Source organism: Phyllobates terribilis, unplaced genomic scaffold (assembly GCF_046119375.1).
Source record: "Phyllobates terribilis strain yellow unplaced genomic scaffold, ASM4611937v1 Scaffold_4__5_contigs__length_816908805, whole genome shotgun sequence".
Taxonomy (NCBI): Eukaryota; Metazoa; Chordata; class Amphibia; order Anura; family Dendrobatidae; genus Phyllobates; species Phyllobates terribilis.
In genome coordinates, this window is record NW_027362764.1 from 791,799,521 (window position 1) to 791,813,420 (window position 13,900).

General features: G+C 46.5%; 1 protein-coding gene across 2 annotated transcripts in view; it reads right to left on the minus strand.

The window, feature by feature from the left end:
- The window catches only part of LOC141264533 (uncharacterized), a 91,558-nt gene that overhangs the window by 52,184 nt on the left and 25,474 nt on the right, over nucleotides 1–13,900 (minus strand). For both annotated transcript variants that reach the window (XM_073676808.1, XM_073676807.1), the window contains one exon: nucleotides 11,732–11,911. In XM_073676808.1, coding sequence (XP_073532909.1) covers nucleotides 11,732–11,795 — 64 coding nt within the window. In that variant the 5' untranslated portion in view covers nucleotides 11,796–11,911. The remainder of the gene's footprint in view (nucleotides 1–11,731; nucleotides 11,912–13,900) is intronic.

The following is a 13,900-nucleotide window of genomic DNA, read 5'->3' on the forward strand; positions in this document are numbered from 1 at the left end:
GTGACCTTAATGAGGGCAGCCAGATCCTGTGGTGCCAAAGCCACGAGGTCTGCAGCCATCCTGCATCAGGCGCTTTCCTGAAGAAACATTTCCCACGCAGCACGGACTGTGCCACTCGTCAGGACTACTAGGCACACTGTGGTAATATTTGGGCGCCACATGGTGTTGCTGCAGGATATTATATAAACATTGTTATTTGGAGGCAGTATGGCGCTCCTATTTTGGCATTATATGATACTGCTGCTTGGCAATGTAATGTGGCTACTGTATAGCTCTGCTATTTGTGCACTGGATGACACTGTTGGTTTCATATTGCAGGACACTGTTACTTATTGCAGGGTTAGATACTGTTATAAACATATTGTATGGCACTATTATGTATACACTGTATGGCACTGTTATTTATGCACTTTATGGCACTGTTATTATTGCACTTTATGACACTATTATTTATGCACTCTATGGCACTATTATTTCCATATTGTATAGCACTGTTATTACTGCACTCTATGGCACTATTATGTATGCACTATATGGTACTGTTGTTTCCATATTGTATGTCACTGTTGTTTATGCACTGTAAGGCCCTGCTATTTATGCACTCTATGGCACTGTTATTTATGTACTTTATAGCCCTGCCATTTATGTACTCTATGGCACTATTATTTATGCTCTGTGTGGCACTGTTATTTCCATATTGTATAGCATTGTTGCACTGTATGGCACTATTATTTCTGTACTGTATGGCACTGGTATTTCCATATTGTATGTCACTGTTTATGCACTGTAAGGCCCTGCTATTTATGCACTCTATGGCACTATTATTTCCTTATTGTATAGCACTATTATTATTGCACTCTATGGCACTATTATTTATGCACTGTATGGTACTGTTATTTCCATATTGTATAGCACTATTATTATTGCACTCTATGGCACTATTATTAATGCACTGTATGGTACTGTTATTTCCATATTGTATAGCACTGTTATTATTGCACTCTATGGCACTATTATTAATGCACTGTATGGTACTGTTATTTCCATATTGTATAGCACTATTATTATTGCACTCTATGGCACTATTATTAATGCACTGTATGGTACTGTTATTTCCATATTGTATAGCACTGTTATTTATGCACCGTATGACGTTGCTATTTTTGCACAATATGGTGGCTTTTAGGCAGAGTTTTCTGAACTATTCTGTTTATTTCCTTCTACGAAAAGGGGAAGTCGTCCCAATATTTCCCCTTGGACTTCCACACACCTGGATCCGGCCATGTTTCTACATAATTCTGTAAACTCACAACTCCCATCATGTCTGCTCTCTGCCAAAGGTTAAGCAGTAAAGCAGTTGGGCAGGGAGCGGTGACCCAGATACACGATATAACTCCAAGACCTTCCTGACTACAAGAGGAGGAAAGCGCTGCCAGAAGAAGAGGAGGAAAGCGCTGCCAGAAGAAGAGGAGGAAAGCGCTGCCAGAATAAGAGGAGGAAAGCCCTGCCAGAAGAAGAGGAGGAAAGCGCTGCCAGAAGAAGAGGAGGAAAGCGCTGCCAGAATAAGAGGAGGAAAGCCCTGCCAGAAGAAGAGGAGGAAAGCGCTGCCAGAAGAAGAGGAGGAAAGCACTGCCAGAAGAAGAGGAGGAAAGCGCTGCCAGAAGAAGAGGAGGAAAGCGCTGCCAGAATAAGAGGAGGAAAACGCTGCCAGAAGAAGAGGAGGAAAGCGCAGCCAGAAGAAGAGGAGGAAAGCGCTGCCAGAAGAAGAGGAGGAAAGCGCTGCCAGAAGAAGAGGAGGAAAGCGCTGCCAGAAGAAGAGGAGGAAAGCGCTGCCAGAAGAAGAGGAGGAAAGCGCTGCCAGAAGAAGAGGAGGAAAGCGCTGCCAGAAGAAGAGGAGGAAAGCGCTTCCAGAATAAGAGGAGGAAAGCGCTGCCAGAAGAAGAGGAGGAAAGTGCTGCCAGAAGAAGAGGAGGAAAGCGCTGCCAGAAGAAGAGGAGGAAAGCGCTGCCAGAAGAAGCCGCAGATTAGACAGGCAGGATGCGGATTTCCTGTCCATGCGCGTCTCAGCGTGTGGGTGACATGCATCGAGCTCCGGGATCACGAGGAACTATCCGCTACATGGAAAATAACTTCCTGCGGGAGAGCTCGATATATGGACGAAACAACAAGTCATCACGTGGCTGTGATCCTGCAGGGGACATATATTAGGAAAATCCGTCCCCGTGTGTGCGGAGGCAACAGAAGCCATTACACGGACCGGAGGGGTCGTCACCCGGCTTTCCACTGATCCTGAAATACTTCTACATTGTCATTGTTGTGTAGAGTCACATTTTCCATCCGTGTGTGTCATTTACCACTGTACAGCTTGCATTGTATTCATGTATCAGGTGGCCCTGGATGAGCAATGCTGTAGGTGTTATTTTGCAACATGGATGGCTCTGAGTTTTTACACCCTTTATTGCTCTGGTTTTGCACCTTATGTAATCCTGATATATTCAGTATACCCTATTTTTGTCCAGTTTACTCTGTATGGCGCTATTATTTACACCCTATTAATTGTCTGCTCCTGTTATTTACATCCTATCTAGCTGATATTTGCTCTCTGTATGACCCCACATATTGCACATTGTAAGACCCCACATATTACACATTGTAAGACCACACATATTGCATTGTAAGACCACACATATTGCACATTGTATGACCCCACATATTGCACATTGTAAGACCCCACATATTGCACATTGTAAGACCCCACATATTGCACACTGTAAGACCCCACATATTACACATTGTAAGACCACACATATTGCATTGTATGACCCCACATATTGCACATTGTATGACCCCACATACTGCACATTGTAAGACCCCACATATTGCACATTGTAAGACCCCACATATTGCACATTGTAAGACCCCACATACTGCACATTGTATGACCCCACATATTGCACATTGTAAGACCCCACATATTGCACATTGTAATACCCCACATATTGCACATTGCAAGACCCCACATATTGCACATTGTAAGACCACACATATTGCACATTGTATGACCCCACATATTGCACATTGTAAGACCCCACATACTGCACATTGTAAGACCACACATATTGCACTGTATGACCCCACATACTGCACATTGTAAGACCACACATATTGCATTGTAAGACCCCACATATTGCACATTGTAAGACCACACATATTGCATTGTATGACCCCACATATTGCACATTGTATGACCCCACATTGTAAGACCACACATATTGCATTGTAAGACCCCACATACTGCACATTGTAAGACCACACATATTGCATTGTATGACCCCACATATTGCACATTGTATGACCCCACATATTGCACATTGTATGACCCCACATATTGCACATTGTATGAACCCACATATTGCACATTGTATGACCACACATATTGCACATTGTAAGACCCCACATATTGCACATTGTAAGACCCCACATATTGCACATTGTATGACCCCACATATTGCACATTGTATGACCCCTCTGAGGCAGTGAGGGGAATTATATGCGAGGGACGGTATGTATCCCCCAGAATGAGCTCAGAAGCATATTGATCCCGCTGAAGTGCATTGCAGTCACAGACACAGCTGTGGTTGCAGTGCAGAATAAAAGTAAGTTTGGACTTGGTCAAGCTATTTGACCAAGGGAGATTTAGTAAAACCCGGCATGGGCTTTTATTCTTGGAGTGTACTGCAGGATGGCAGTGGGGCGGTCCGCTCCCTTCAACCTGGGTCTTGCACGTGGCTCATGTCCACAGTTTTAGTTTAAAAACCTGCAGCAAAGGTTTGGGTGTGTCAGTGGTTTATTTGCAAGCTGCAGAGCTAGAGGATCTGTGCACGGCAAGCTTGTGTGAAGACATAACACAGGCCTGTAAAGGCAAAGCAACTGACGCACCTCAGAGCAAGACGCAACCAGTTTATATGGACTGTTTGGAGCACCCGGCTGCGATCCAGAGGACACCATTTGCATTTAAGTTGTAAGTTCTGCAAATAAAGACATTTCAATTGAACTTTCCTTGGGTCACTGCCTCATTACCGCACAGTGTGAACACCGCCGCATTACAATATGGTGGAGAATGTGGGCAGTGTGAACTGAGGCATACCCCAAAAGCTGCATGTCCGTGGTCAAGCCTGCAAAGCTACAGCTCGGGCCGGCTGGCAACATGGAGGAGCTACTAAAACAGTTGGTACTCACCCAGCAGCAGCAGCTGTTGCTGCAACAACAACACAATCAGCAGCAGCTACTGTATCAACAACAGCAGAAAACTAATGAACTGATTTTGCAACAGATTGCTGCTCTGCGAGAGACACCCCCAGCACCGAGCCCGATTCGTTCAGAGGCCCGGGGCAAAGTCAGGTCAGCACTGAGGAAGATGAGTCCCGAGGACGACATGGAAGCTTTCCTCACCATGTTTGAACGCACAGCGGAGCAAGAGAGGTTGCCAATTGCTCAGTGGGCTGAGGTTGGGCCCCATTCCTGATGGGAGATGCCCAGAAGGTGTACTTTGACCTTACCCGGGAGGATGCCTTGAACTGTGGGAAGCTGAAAGGTGAGATTCTTGCCCGACTGGGGGTTAAAACTTATGTGCGGGCACAATGCGTGTACCAGTGGTCCTTTGCGGAGTGCCGACCCGCTAGGTCTCAGGCATATGACTTGTTACAGTTGGTCAAAAAGTGGCTCCAGCCTGAGACCTTGAGCCCAGCCCAAATGGTAGAGAGGGTGGTGGTGGATCGGCTGGTGTGAAATCTGCCAGCAGCCATACAGCGTCTGGTGGGGCAAGGGGACCCAGGTAACCTAGACCAGGTGGTTAGCCTGATCGAGCGGTATACAGCCACCCAGGACTTTATATGGGACTCTGCCCCACTGCAGGTAACCCGCCGGCCCCTGCAAGCCCAGGAAGCCCAGGAGCCTGGAAGGGGGTCACGTCCCTCTGCTGGGAACAGCCGGAACCAAGCCCACACTGAGGGGGTACCCCGGAGTGAGAGTGGCAGGAGATTAGTTTCCCCTAAATCGGTCTCAAGGTCTGGCGGTGCCACCGCTATTAGGTGCTGGCGATGCCAAGGGCCAGGACATGTGGCTGCTAACTTCCCGCTGACTGCTGAACCCATGGACTGCGGGTTTACCCGCCGGGTGTCTATGTATACTCGTAACGTCTACACTGCGGACCCTGTCGGTCCAGCGAGTGAACCCCATCTGTGCCAGGTGTGTGTCAATCGTCAATGGACATCAAGCTGAGGCTCTCTTGGACTCGGAGTCTAGTGTCCCTCGTCCATGGGTCATTGATCTCTGGGTTAGAACCCACTGGGGTAAAGTCGGGGACGTGTGCATACATGGCGAACTCCGCGAGTATCCGACGGCGGAGGTTACCTTTTCCACTCTGTGTGGAGAGATTAAACATGTGGTGGGTGTGGTAAAAACTTCCTTACGGGACTGTGCTGGGAAGAAATTTACCACTGTTTTGGTCCTTGTGGGAGAGTAAGATTAACCCTCCCAAAATAAGAATGTATACGGGTGCGGAAAACGAAGATCCCGAGTCAGGGATACCTGCTGTAGGGGTCGACAACCCAGGGATAGAGTGTGAACCCAATAGGCTTCCCCTAGAGGTATTGGCAGGAGAGGTCAAGGAGACTCCATCAATCCCAGAGCTGGAAGTGTCCTGGCGAGTGTTTGGGACAGCTTTGCTACAGGAGCCTACCCTGACACGGGCACGGGAAAGGGTAATTGAGGTAAATGGGGTGGCTCAACAACCGGGTACAGAGACAGTTTTTTTCCGCGCATGGCGGTCAACCAAGATTTACTCTATAGGGTTGATAAGATCCGGGACGAGGTTGTGGAACAGCAAGTAGTGCCTCAGAGGTACCTTTGAATGGATTGCGATAGATTTGGTGGGGCCCATTGTAAAGTCCGCTTGTGGTCACCAACAAAATACTTGTGGTTGTCGATTATGCCACCCGTTACCCCGAGGCAATTCCGCTACACCACACCTGGGCTAAACTTATTGAATGGGAGCTGTTTGTCATATTCTGTTGCCTTGGGCTACCTAAGGAGATCCTTACAGATCAGGGGACTCCTTTCATGTCCAAGGTGACAGAGGAACTGTGCAAGATGCTGAAAATAAAACAGTTGCGCACATCGGTCTACCATCCACAGACCGACGGTTTAGTTGAGCAGTTTAATAAAACCCTCAAGTCCATGTTAAAAAAAGGTGGTTTCGAAGGATGGGATGTATTGTGACATGTTACTGCACTATTTAATGTTCGCTGTCCGCGAGGTACCATAGACTTCCACTGGGTTCTCACCCTTTGAGCTACTGTACGGCAGCCATCCTAGGGGGGTTGCTGGATGTAGCCAAAGAGACGTGGGAACAGGAGCCGACTCCGCATAGAAGTGTAATTGAGCTCGTGGCGAATATGCAGGATCAGATCGCAGCGGTCATGCCTATGGTAAAAGAGCATCTAATGGATGCCCAAGCAGCGCAGAGTCGCCCGTATAATAAAAGAGCCACAGTCAGGTCCTTTAAAGAAGGGGATCGAGTATTGGTATTAGTGCACACTCCAGAGAGTAAGCTCTTGGCCAAGTAGCAAAGGCCATATGAAGTCCCGGAGAAGATTGGGGAGGTAAATTACAGGGTATGTAAGAGGGTGAGCGGGATGGTCATGCGCCTCTTTCCCTTTTGTGAATGTATTGTTCTACTCAGTGTCTATATATGAATATGTAAATGTCTATTGTATAATGCTATTTACAGGGACAGGAGTGGATGGTATATTAGATTAGGAATTGGGTACTGTGCAGTGGGGGGCACAATAGTTTAGGATAGAAATAGTTAATATATTTAGTAATAGCTCCAGTGTCGGAGACGGTTGATGATTGGTCCAGTTGAAAAACGGGGAGAAGTTTTGTGCCAGAGGATAAAAAACGGTTATTCCTGTCAGGGATCAATTCAGTCAGAGTTGTAGTTGGTGTTGGTAACGTTAAGTCAGTGCTGGAGGAAGACTGAGGAGAAGCTCGGGACCCTGGGGGGCTGAAGGTCAACAGAGATACAGACGGATGATTGGAAAAGAGTTAGGCAGCTTGGGGAACGATAAAGCGGACAACTCTGAAGAAAATTCCCTAAACGTCCGAGGTCTACGGCCTGTAGAAGGACTGATGGAGCCAGCCTTCACTACTCCCAAGGAGGGGAGAGCGGACGGGCACATACCTGAGGAGAGTAGGACCGTGTTCTGGGAAGCTGTGGTACCGGGGAAAATAACTCTGAGGACAGGACAGGAAGGGACAGGAGAGAGGATGAAAACTGTAATGGAGGTGCTTAAAAGACCATCTGTAACCAAAACTGAACAAACGGAGTTAAGTAAAGTTGTTTTTTTATATAAAAAGAACAAAGTCTGAAAGTGATTGCTTGTTTGCCTGCAACAACTGAACTCCTGAAGAAAACGGAGATGTCCCAGAAAACTAAGTGTCGTACACTACATTCAAATCACCAGACAACCGGGACATTATCTTTTATTTGTGGGCGTTCAGGCTGTAGGAACACAACAACTGCAGTCCCTCGCCACTACTACCACCCTGTACCCCTTACAAAAAGTGCACCAACCCAGAAAGAGAAAACCGGAACAACTCTATCATGTGAACCTTCTAAAAGCCTGGAAAGACCGGGAATGTTTGATTGAGGATGCAACTTCGGTCGTACCGTCTGTGGACCCTCCAACGCCGGCCCGGGAGGAGGCTGGAGGAGAGGTAAAGATTAGGGTTGAGCGAGTATGTTCTGTCCGAGTATACTCGGGCCAAGCTCCGAGTATTTATAGCTGCTCGGTGATATGTTTGAATCGCTCCCGTGTGCGTGATTTGCAACTGTTTGACAGCTTTAATACATGTGAGGAATGTGTAAGAAATAGACATTCCTCCCATGTAATAAAACTGTCAAACAGTTGCAAATCATGCACACGGGAGCGATTCAAGCATAACACCGAGCAGCTATAAATACTCGGAACTCGACCCGAGCATACTCGGCAAAAGGGTTACTTGAACATACCAGCTCAACACTAGTAAAGATAACTGACGCTCTCACTTAACAGCAGCGGCGGGAGGCGCGGAGGTTAGTGCAGCAGAATACGGACATATTCTCCGAACTACCCAGCCGCACCTCTGTCATCCAACATGATATTGTTACCGAGCCTTGGGTGAGGTGCGAATGAAACCATACCGTGTTCCAGAAGCCTGGAGGCAAGCCATATTGCCGGAAGTAAAACAAATGCTCAAACTAGCAGTAATCGAGGAATCCCGGAGTGAGTGGGCCAGCCCCATTGTGCTGATTCAGAAGCTGGACGGATCGTTACGATTCTGTAACGGCTTCCGAAAATTGAATGAGATGTCAAAATTTTACCTTTAAACAATGCCCCGGGTGGACGAGCTGATTGAGAGACTGGGGCAGGCCCAGTACTTCCCCACGCTCGATCTCACCAAGGATTACTGGCAGGTGCCTCTGACAGAATCGGCGAAGGAGAAGACCGCCTTTATAACACCGGAGGGCCTGTATCACTATGTCGTCTTGCCTTTTGGGTTACATGGGGCCCCGGCTACATTCCAGAGGCTGATGGACATAGTTTTGGAGCCCAATCAGAAGTACGCATCTGCATATTTGAATGATATTATCATCTTTAGTACTGATTGGCAGACCCACTTATCCCAGGAACAAGTAGTAGTGGATTTGCTCAGAGTAGTGGGCCTGAGAGCGAACCCCAAAAAAATGTGCGATAGGTCTCGAGAAAGCCCAGTACTTGGGGTATGTGATTGGCCATGGGGTTATCAAACCCCAAATAAACAAGATAGAGGCCATTCAAAACTGGCCCAAGCCTGTGACTACAAAATAGGTGAGAGCATTCCTCGGCATTGTCGGGTACTACCGATGATTTATACCTAATTTTGCTAGGAGAACGGAGCCCCTGACCAATCTGTCAAAGGGTAAGAAGTCGGTTATGGTTCGGCGGAACCCTCAAGCAGAGGAAGCGTTCCAGTCCATGAAGTTGGCGTTGTGCGGACAGCCGATCCTCATCTCCCCCAACTTCAAGAAAGGCTTCACCATGCAAAGGGATGCCTCTGACATAGGCCTAGGAGCGGTACTGTCGCAAGAGGTGAATGGAGATGAACATCCGGTCACCTACTTGAGCAGAAAACTTACCCCGGCAGAGAAAAATGATAGCGTAGTGGAGAAGGAGTGCTTGGCTATTAAGTGGGCCTTGGAGTCCTTACGCTATTATTTGCTAGGGCGACAGTTTCGTTTAGTAACGGACCATTCGCCCCTTGTCTGGATGAGAAATGCAAAGGAGAGGAATGCTCGGGTCACCAGATGGTTCCTGTCCCTACAAAACTTTAGTTTTTCGGTGGAACATCCGGCGGGGAAGTCGCAAGGGAATGCGGATGCCCTGTCATGGGCACCCTGTATGGTAACAAGTGGTCAACTCCACAAGTTTGAACAGAGGCGGGGGGGACATGTGAGGAAGTGAGAGGGATCATATGCGAGGGACGGTATGTGTCTCCTAGGATTTGCATTGAAGCATATTGATCCCGCTGGAGTGCATTGCAATCACAGACACAGCTGTGATTGCAGTGCAGAATAAAAATAAGTTTGGACTTGGTCAAGCTATTTGACCAAGGCAGATTTAGTAAAACCTGGCATGGACTTTTACTCTTGGAGTGGACTACAGGAAGGTAGTGGGGAGGTCCACTCCCTCCAGCCTGGCTCATGTCCACAGTTTTCGTTTAAAAACCTGCAACAAACGTTTGGGTGTGTCAGTGGTTTATTTGCAAGCCTGCAGAGCAGGAAGCATGACAAGCTTGTGTGAGTGAAGGCATAACATAGGAGTGTGAAGGCAAAGCAACTGACGCACCTCAGAGCAAGACGGCGCGGCCGTCGCCCACGGCAACCAGTTTATATGGACTGTTTGGAGCACCCGGCTGCGATCCGGAAGACACCATTTGCATTTAAGTTGTAAGTTCTGCAAATAAAGACATTTAAATTGAACTTTCCTTGGGTCACTGCCTCATTATGCACAGTGTGAGCACCACAGCACTACACCACACATATTGTACATTGTAAGACCCCACATATTGTACATTGTATGACCCCACATATTGCACATTGTTTGGCTCTGTTCCTTGCATCCTGTTTTTCTGCTATTTGTCCTCTGTATGGCTGTATTATTATTATTGTGCACTGTTTGGCAGGTTTATGTTGCTCCCATATGTACACGTGTAGCAGTGGTGAAGGAGGTAGTTTCCCCCTGACACCAAAAAAGGTGGCTCAGTGGTTGGTACTGCAGCCTTGCAGCGCTGGGATCCTGAATTCAAATCCCACCAAGGACAACATCTGCAAGGAGTTTGTATGTTCTCCCCGTGTTTGCGTGGGTTTCCTCCGGGTTCTCCGGTTTCCTCCCACACTCCAAAGACATACTGATAGGGAATTTAGATAGTGAGCCCCAATGGGGACAGTGCCCATAATGTCTGTAATGCGCTGCAGAATAATGGCGCTATATAAGTGAGTAAAATCAATAAATAAAATAAAAAGCACGTTCTCAAAGTTAGAACCCTCTGGGGCTGCAGTTTAGTCCAGGTGGGTTAACTATGACAGGAGGCCCAGTAGAGGGAAGTAGAGGGAAGGGGAACCCAGTGCTAGTGTTTGGTACAGGAAGCGAGCACAGTCAGTTGTGTGCAGTACTTCAGAGAGCTGACAGGTTCTAGTCTGGCTGCTAGGGTAGACGTGGGCCTAGTATCCCGGATTAGTGGATCATCAGATAGAATAATCCCTCCACAAGAGTCCCCTTAGCTCGCCTGGGAACCTCAAGAGAGTCGTCGAGGACTTGGGGGCACATTCTGTCTGCAGGCCTGCAGAAGAAGTTAGGACTCAAGTCTAGGACGTGGGGAGAACTAGGATCCGGATATACTGTCACTGATGAGGAAGATTCTCTAGGGCTAGAGAACAAAGCAACAGAGATGCTTCACCTAAATTGGGAACCAGGGCTGAACTTGTATCAAGTACCTGTGGGAAAGATGTCAACCCGTTGGGCCTTATCCTTTATACCTGCCTGTAAATGCTGCCAATTACTAAGTAAAATTCCAGTTGTTGTTATGAACTTCGTGTCCTCTGAATTTGTTGCTGCCCTGGTTCCAGAAGAGAAATTCCTGAAGTCAGAAGAGACCGGCTGGTCAGAAGTAAGTGGTAAGCACCACATACACTGCAGCACACCAGAAGGAGGACACACTTTGTCTGTAGGGTGTCAAAGCAAGCATGGGCTAGAGCTCACTCACGAATACCTCGCTGGGGCACCTTACACACGTGTACTATGTAGTACTTTTATTTGCAGAAATTGTGGCATTATTGTTTGGTCACTCTCTGACCAGGATCGTATTTAGGGGATTAGTTTTCTGTTAGGATCCGCCTTCCTTCCAATGGTGACATTCTTGTTGGCGACTCTCATGGAGCCCTCGTGATTTTTCTTTAGTGGTGGATACTCCATGATTCACTCATTACAAATATTTGCAAGAGGGCTTTCCCTAAATGTCAGATTGGGGGCAGTTTGACTGCAGAGAGCCCCTAAAATCTCTAGGAAAAAGGGGCTTTCCTTTTTTTTTTATAGGACATGAAGAAACATCAGATCCATTACTGGACGCAGCAGAATATTGTGGAACTCACCATATAAAGTCATGGAGGCAAGGAGCAGCATAGGCAGCAGCGTCACATCCCGTCTCTGAGTCATTGCTCTCTGTTATCAGCAGACGATCATTTACTAATGTCTTGCAGTAACTCTATCACGAGGCCCGTCCAGTGCTGGGAGGAGACGATGCGTCGCTCTGCTCATGATCAGTCATTTTCCTAAAATATAAGCATAATAATAAACTCAAAAGGCAAAAGAGGTCGTCCAACTCTGCAGACAATTTTTTGCATGTATTTGGGGATAAAAAAAACATTTTTGCAATTGGGCTTCATTAAAAATGTTAGCTTTTACAGACTCTGTTTTGTCTCCGCACATTCAGCTGTAGTGGGATCTGTGGAAGAGATCAGAAAAAAATCTGATAAAAGAGTTAGAAACTCTCCCAGTCGACCATCGGAATAAGCTCACTGATGGATCCTCAGTTTGCTCAATCTGCCACAAGCAATAGACAGTGCAACACAGGCTAATAAAAGCTAAAATTTTTAATCAAAACCAAATTACAGAAATTATTTTTGGGCAAAAATACATGCATTTAAGTAAGAAAGAAAATGTCCTGAAAGGTTTAGAACCCCGGACCTTTTGGACAAAGCTGCTTTTTTTTGTTTTTTTTCTTCACATTCCAGGAGCTATAATATATATATATATATATTTTTATGTTGACAGAGCTGTTTCAAGGCTTTTTTTTAAGGATGATATATGTTCATCAGTGGCAGGATTTGGGGGTACAAATAATTTATTACCTAACTTTTATAAACTTTCTATTGGGAGAAATAGAAAAAAAAACAGCAATTCCAGAGACACCAAATTTATTACTTTTGTATAATAAATAAATTATTTCAAGAATAATCTTTTGTTTTTGTGTCGCCGTATTCTGAGAGTCACACTTTCTGCCTTTTTCCGTCAGCGGAACTGTATGTGGACTTACATTACGTATTATATGTGCTGTCTGTGTTATACTAGGACACCACTGGGTCCAATGTTTTTTTGCATATGGCGGTTCAGATGACAGTTTTTTCACACTGGCCGAGTGTCTGTGTTAAAGAAATAAGAGCATGCACTATTCTCTTCCATATTTCGGATGAGACTCGTCTATTCAAGTCTATGGGTACCCCAAAAAAAAAATGGATTGCATAATGATCATCCACATTGCATCTTATTTTTACGTATACATTGCAATTATGAACATAGGAAACCGTATTTGTGCTTGTATATGTTATTTACTGTTGCTGTATAGAAACAGATTGCACACAGATGTAAAGAGCGGACATACGGGAGACACGCGGATGAAAATCATCACTCTTTTCTGGATATAAATTGTAGGATTTTTCATAACTTTTTCTAAAGTTGGCCAACTCCTGAACAAATGGATGAAGTCAGTGTTGTGAGTGCAAACATTACATGTGACCAGATAGAACTGACAAGAGAAAGCAAAGGTAAACCACCTGTACGTCTCTTCTAGTAAAAAATGAAATGAAAAAAAATCAATGTACTGCTTATCAACCCACAAATTTGGCACATATATCTCACCTCCCAAAAGGGGAAGCCAGTAAATGGATAAAAGCTGCAGAGGAAGAAATGAAATCTAAGCATCACAACCAAGGATGTCTGACACTTGTGTGGCACGCCAGGGGTCTGGTTTCCACAGTAATGTAATGTTATGTCTGAGAGCAGGTGGGAGGTCCTTTGGTCAGGGATCCTGTGCATGCCACACCTCCTGCCCAGTCTTGGGAGGGGAAGAACTTCCCCTATAAAAACCCGGGGCTGAAGCAGGGTTAGTCAGTCAAGGAGAGTAGAGACAAGAAACAGTCATAGGAAGAAACAGCAGAAGCTCAGTGGGAGCAATACTACTACGAGTCAAGGGCTGGCAGCTGCAGAGCTCGCCCTGACTGAGAAGCTTTCTTACCGGACCCGGCGTCCGAGGCTTTGGGGACTAACTCTTACCCAGCAGCAGAAGCCGACCGGCAGGGGATTTCAGGTCCTCAGGCCCAGAAACCCGAAGGTACGGTCACACGCGTGAGACCAGCACCGCCATCGTGGAGCGGAAGCCATTAGAAGGCCCCGAGTCACCGGCCATACGGGTGAGCACCACACGGTACACTCAGGGACGTGGGCTACTTATATCCGCTTCTAGCAAGGTAGCCAGAAGAGTA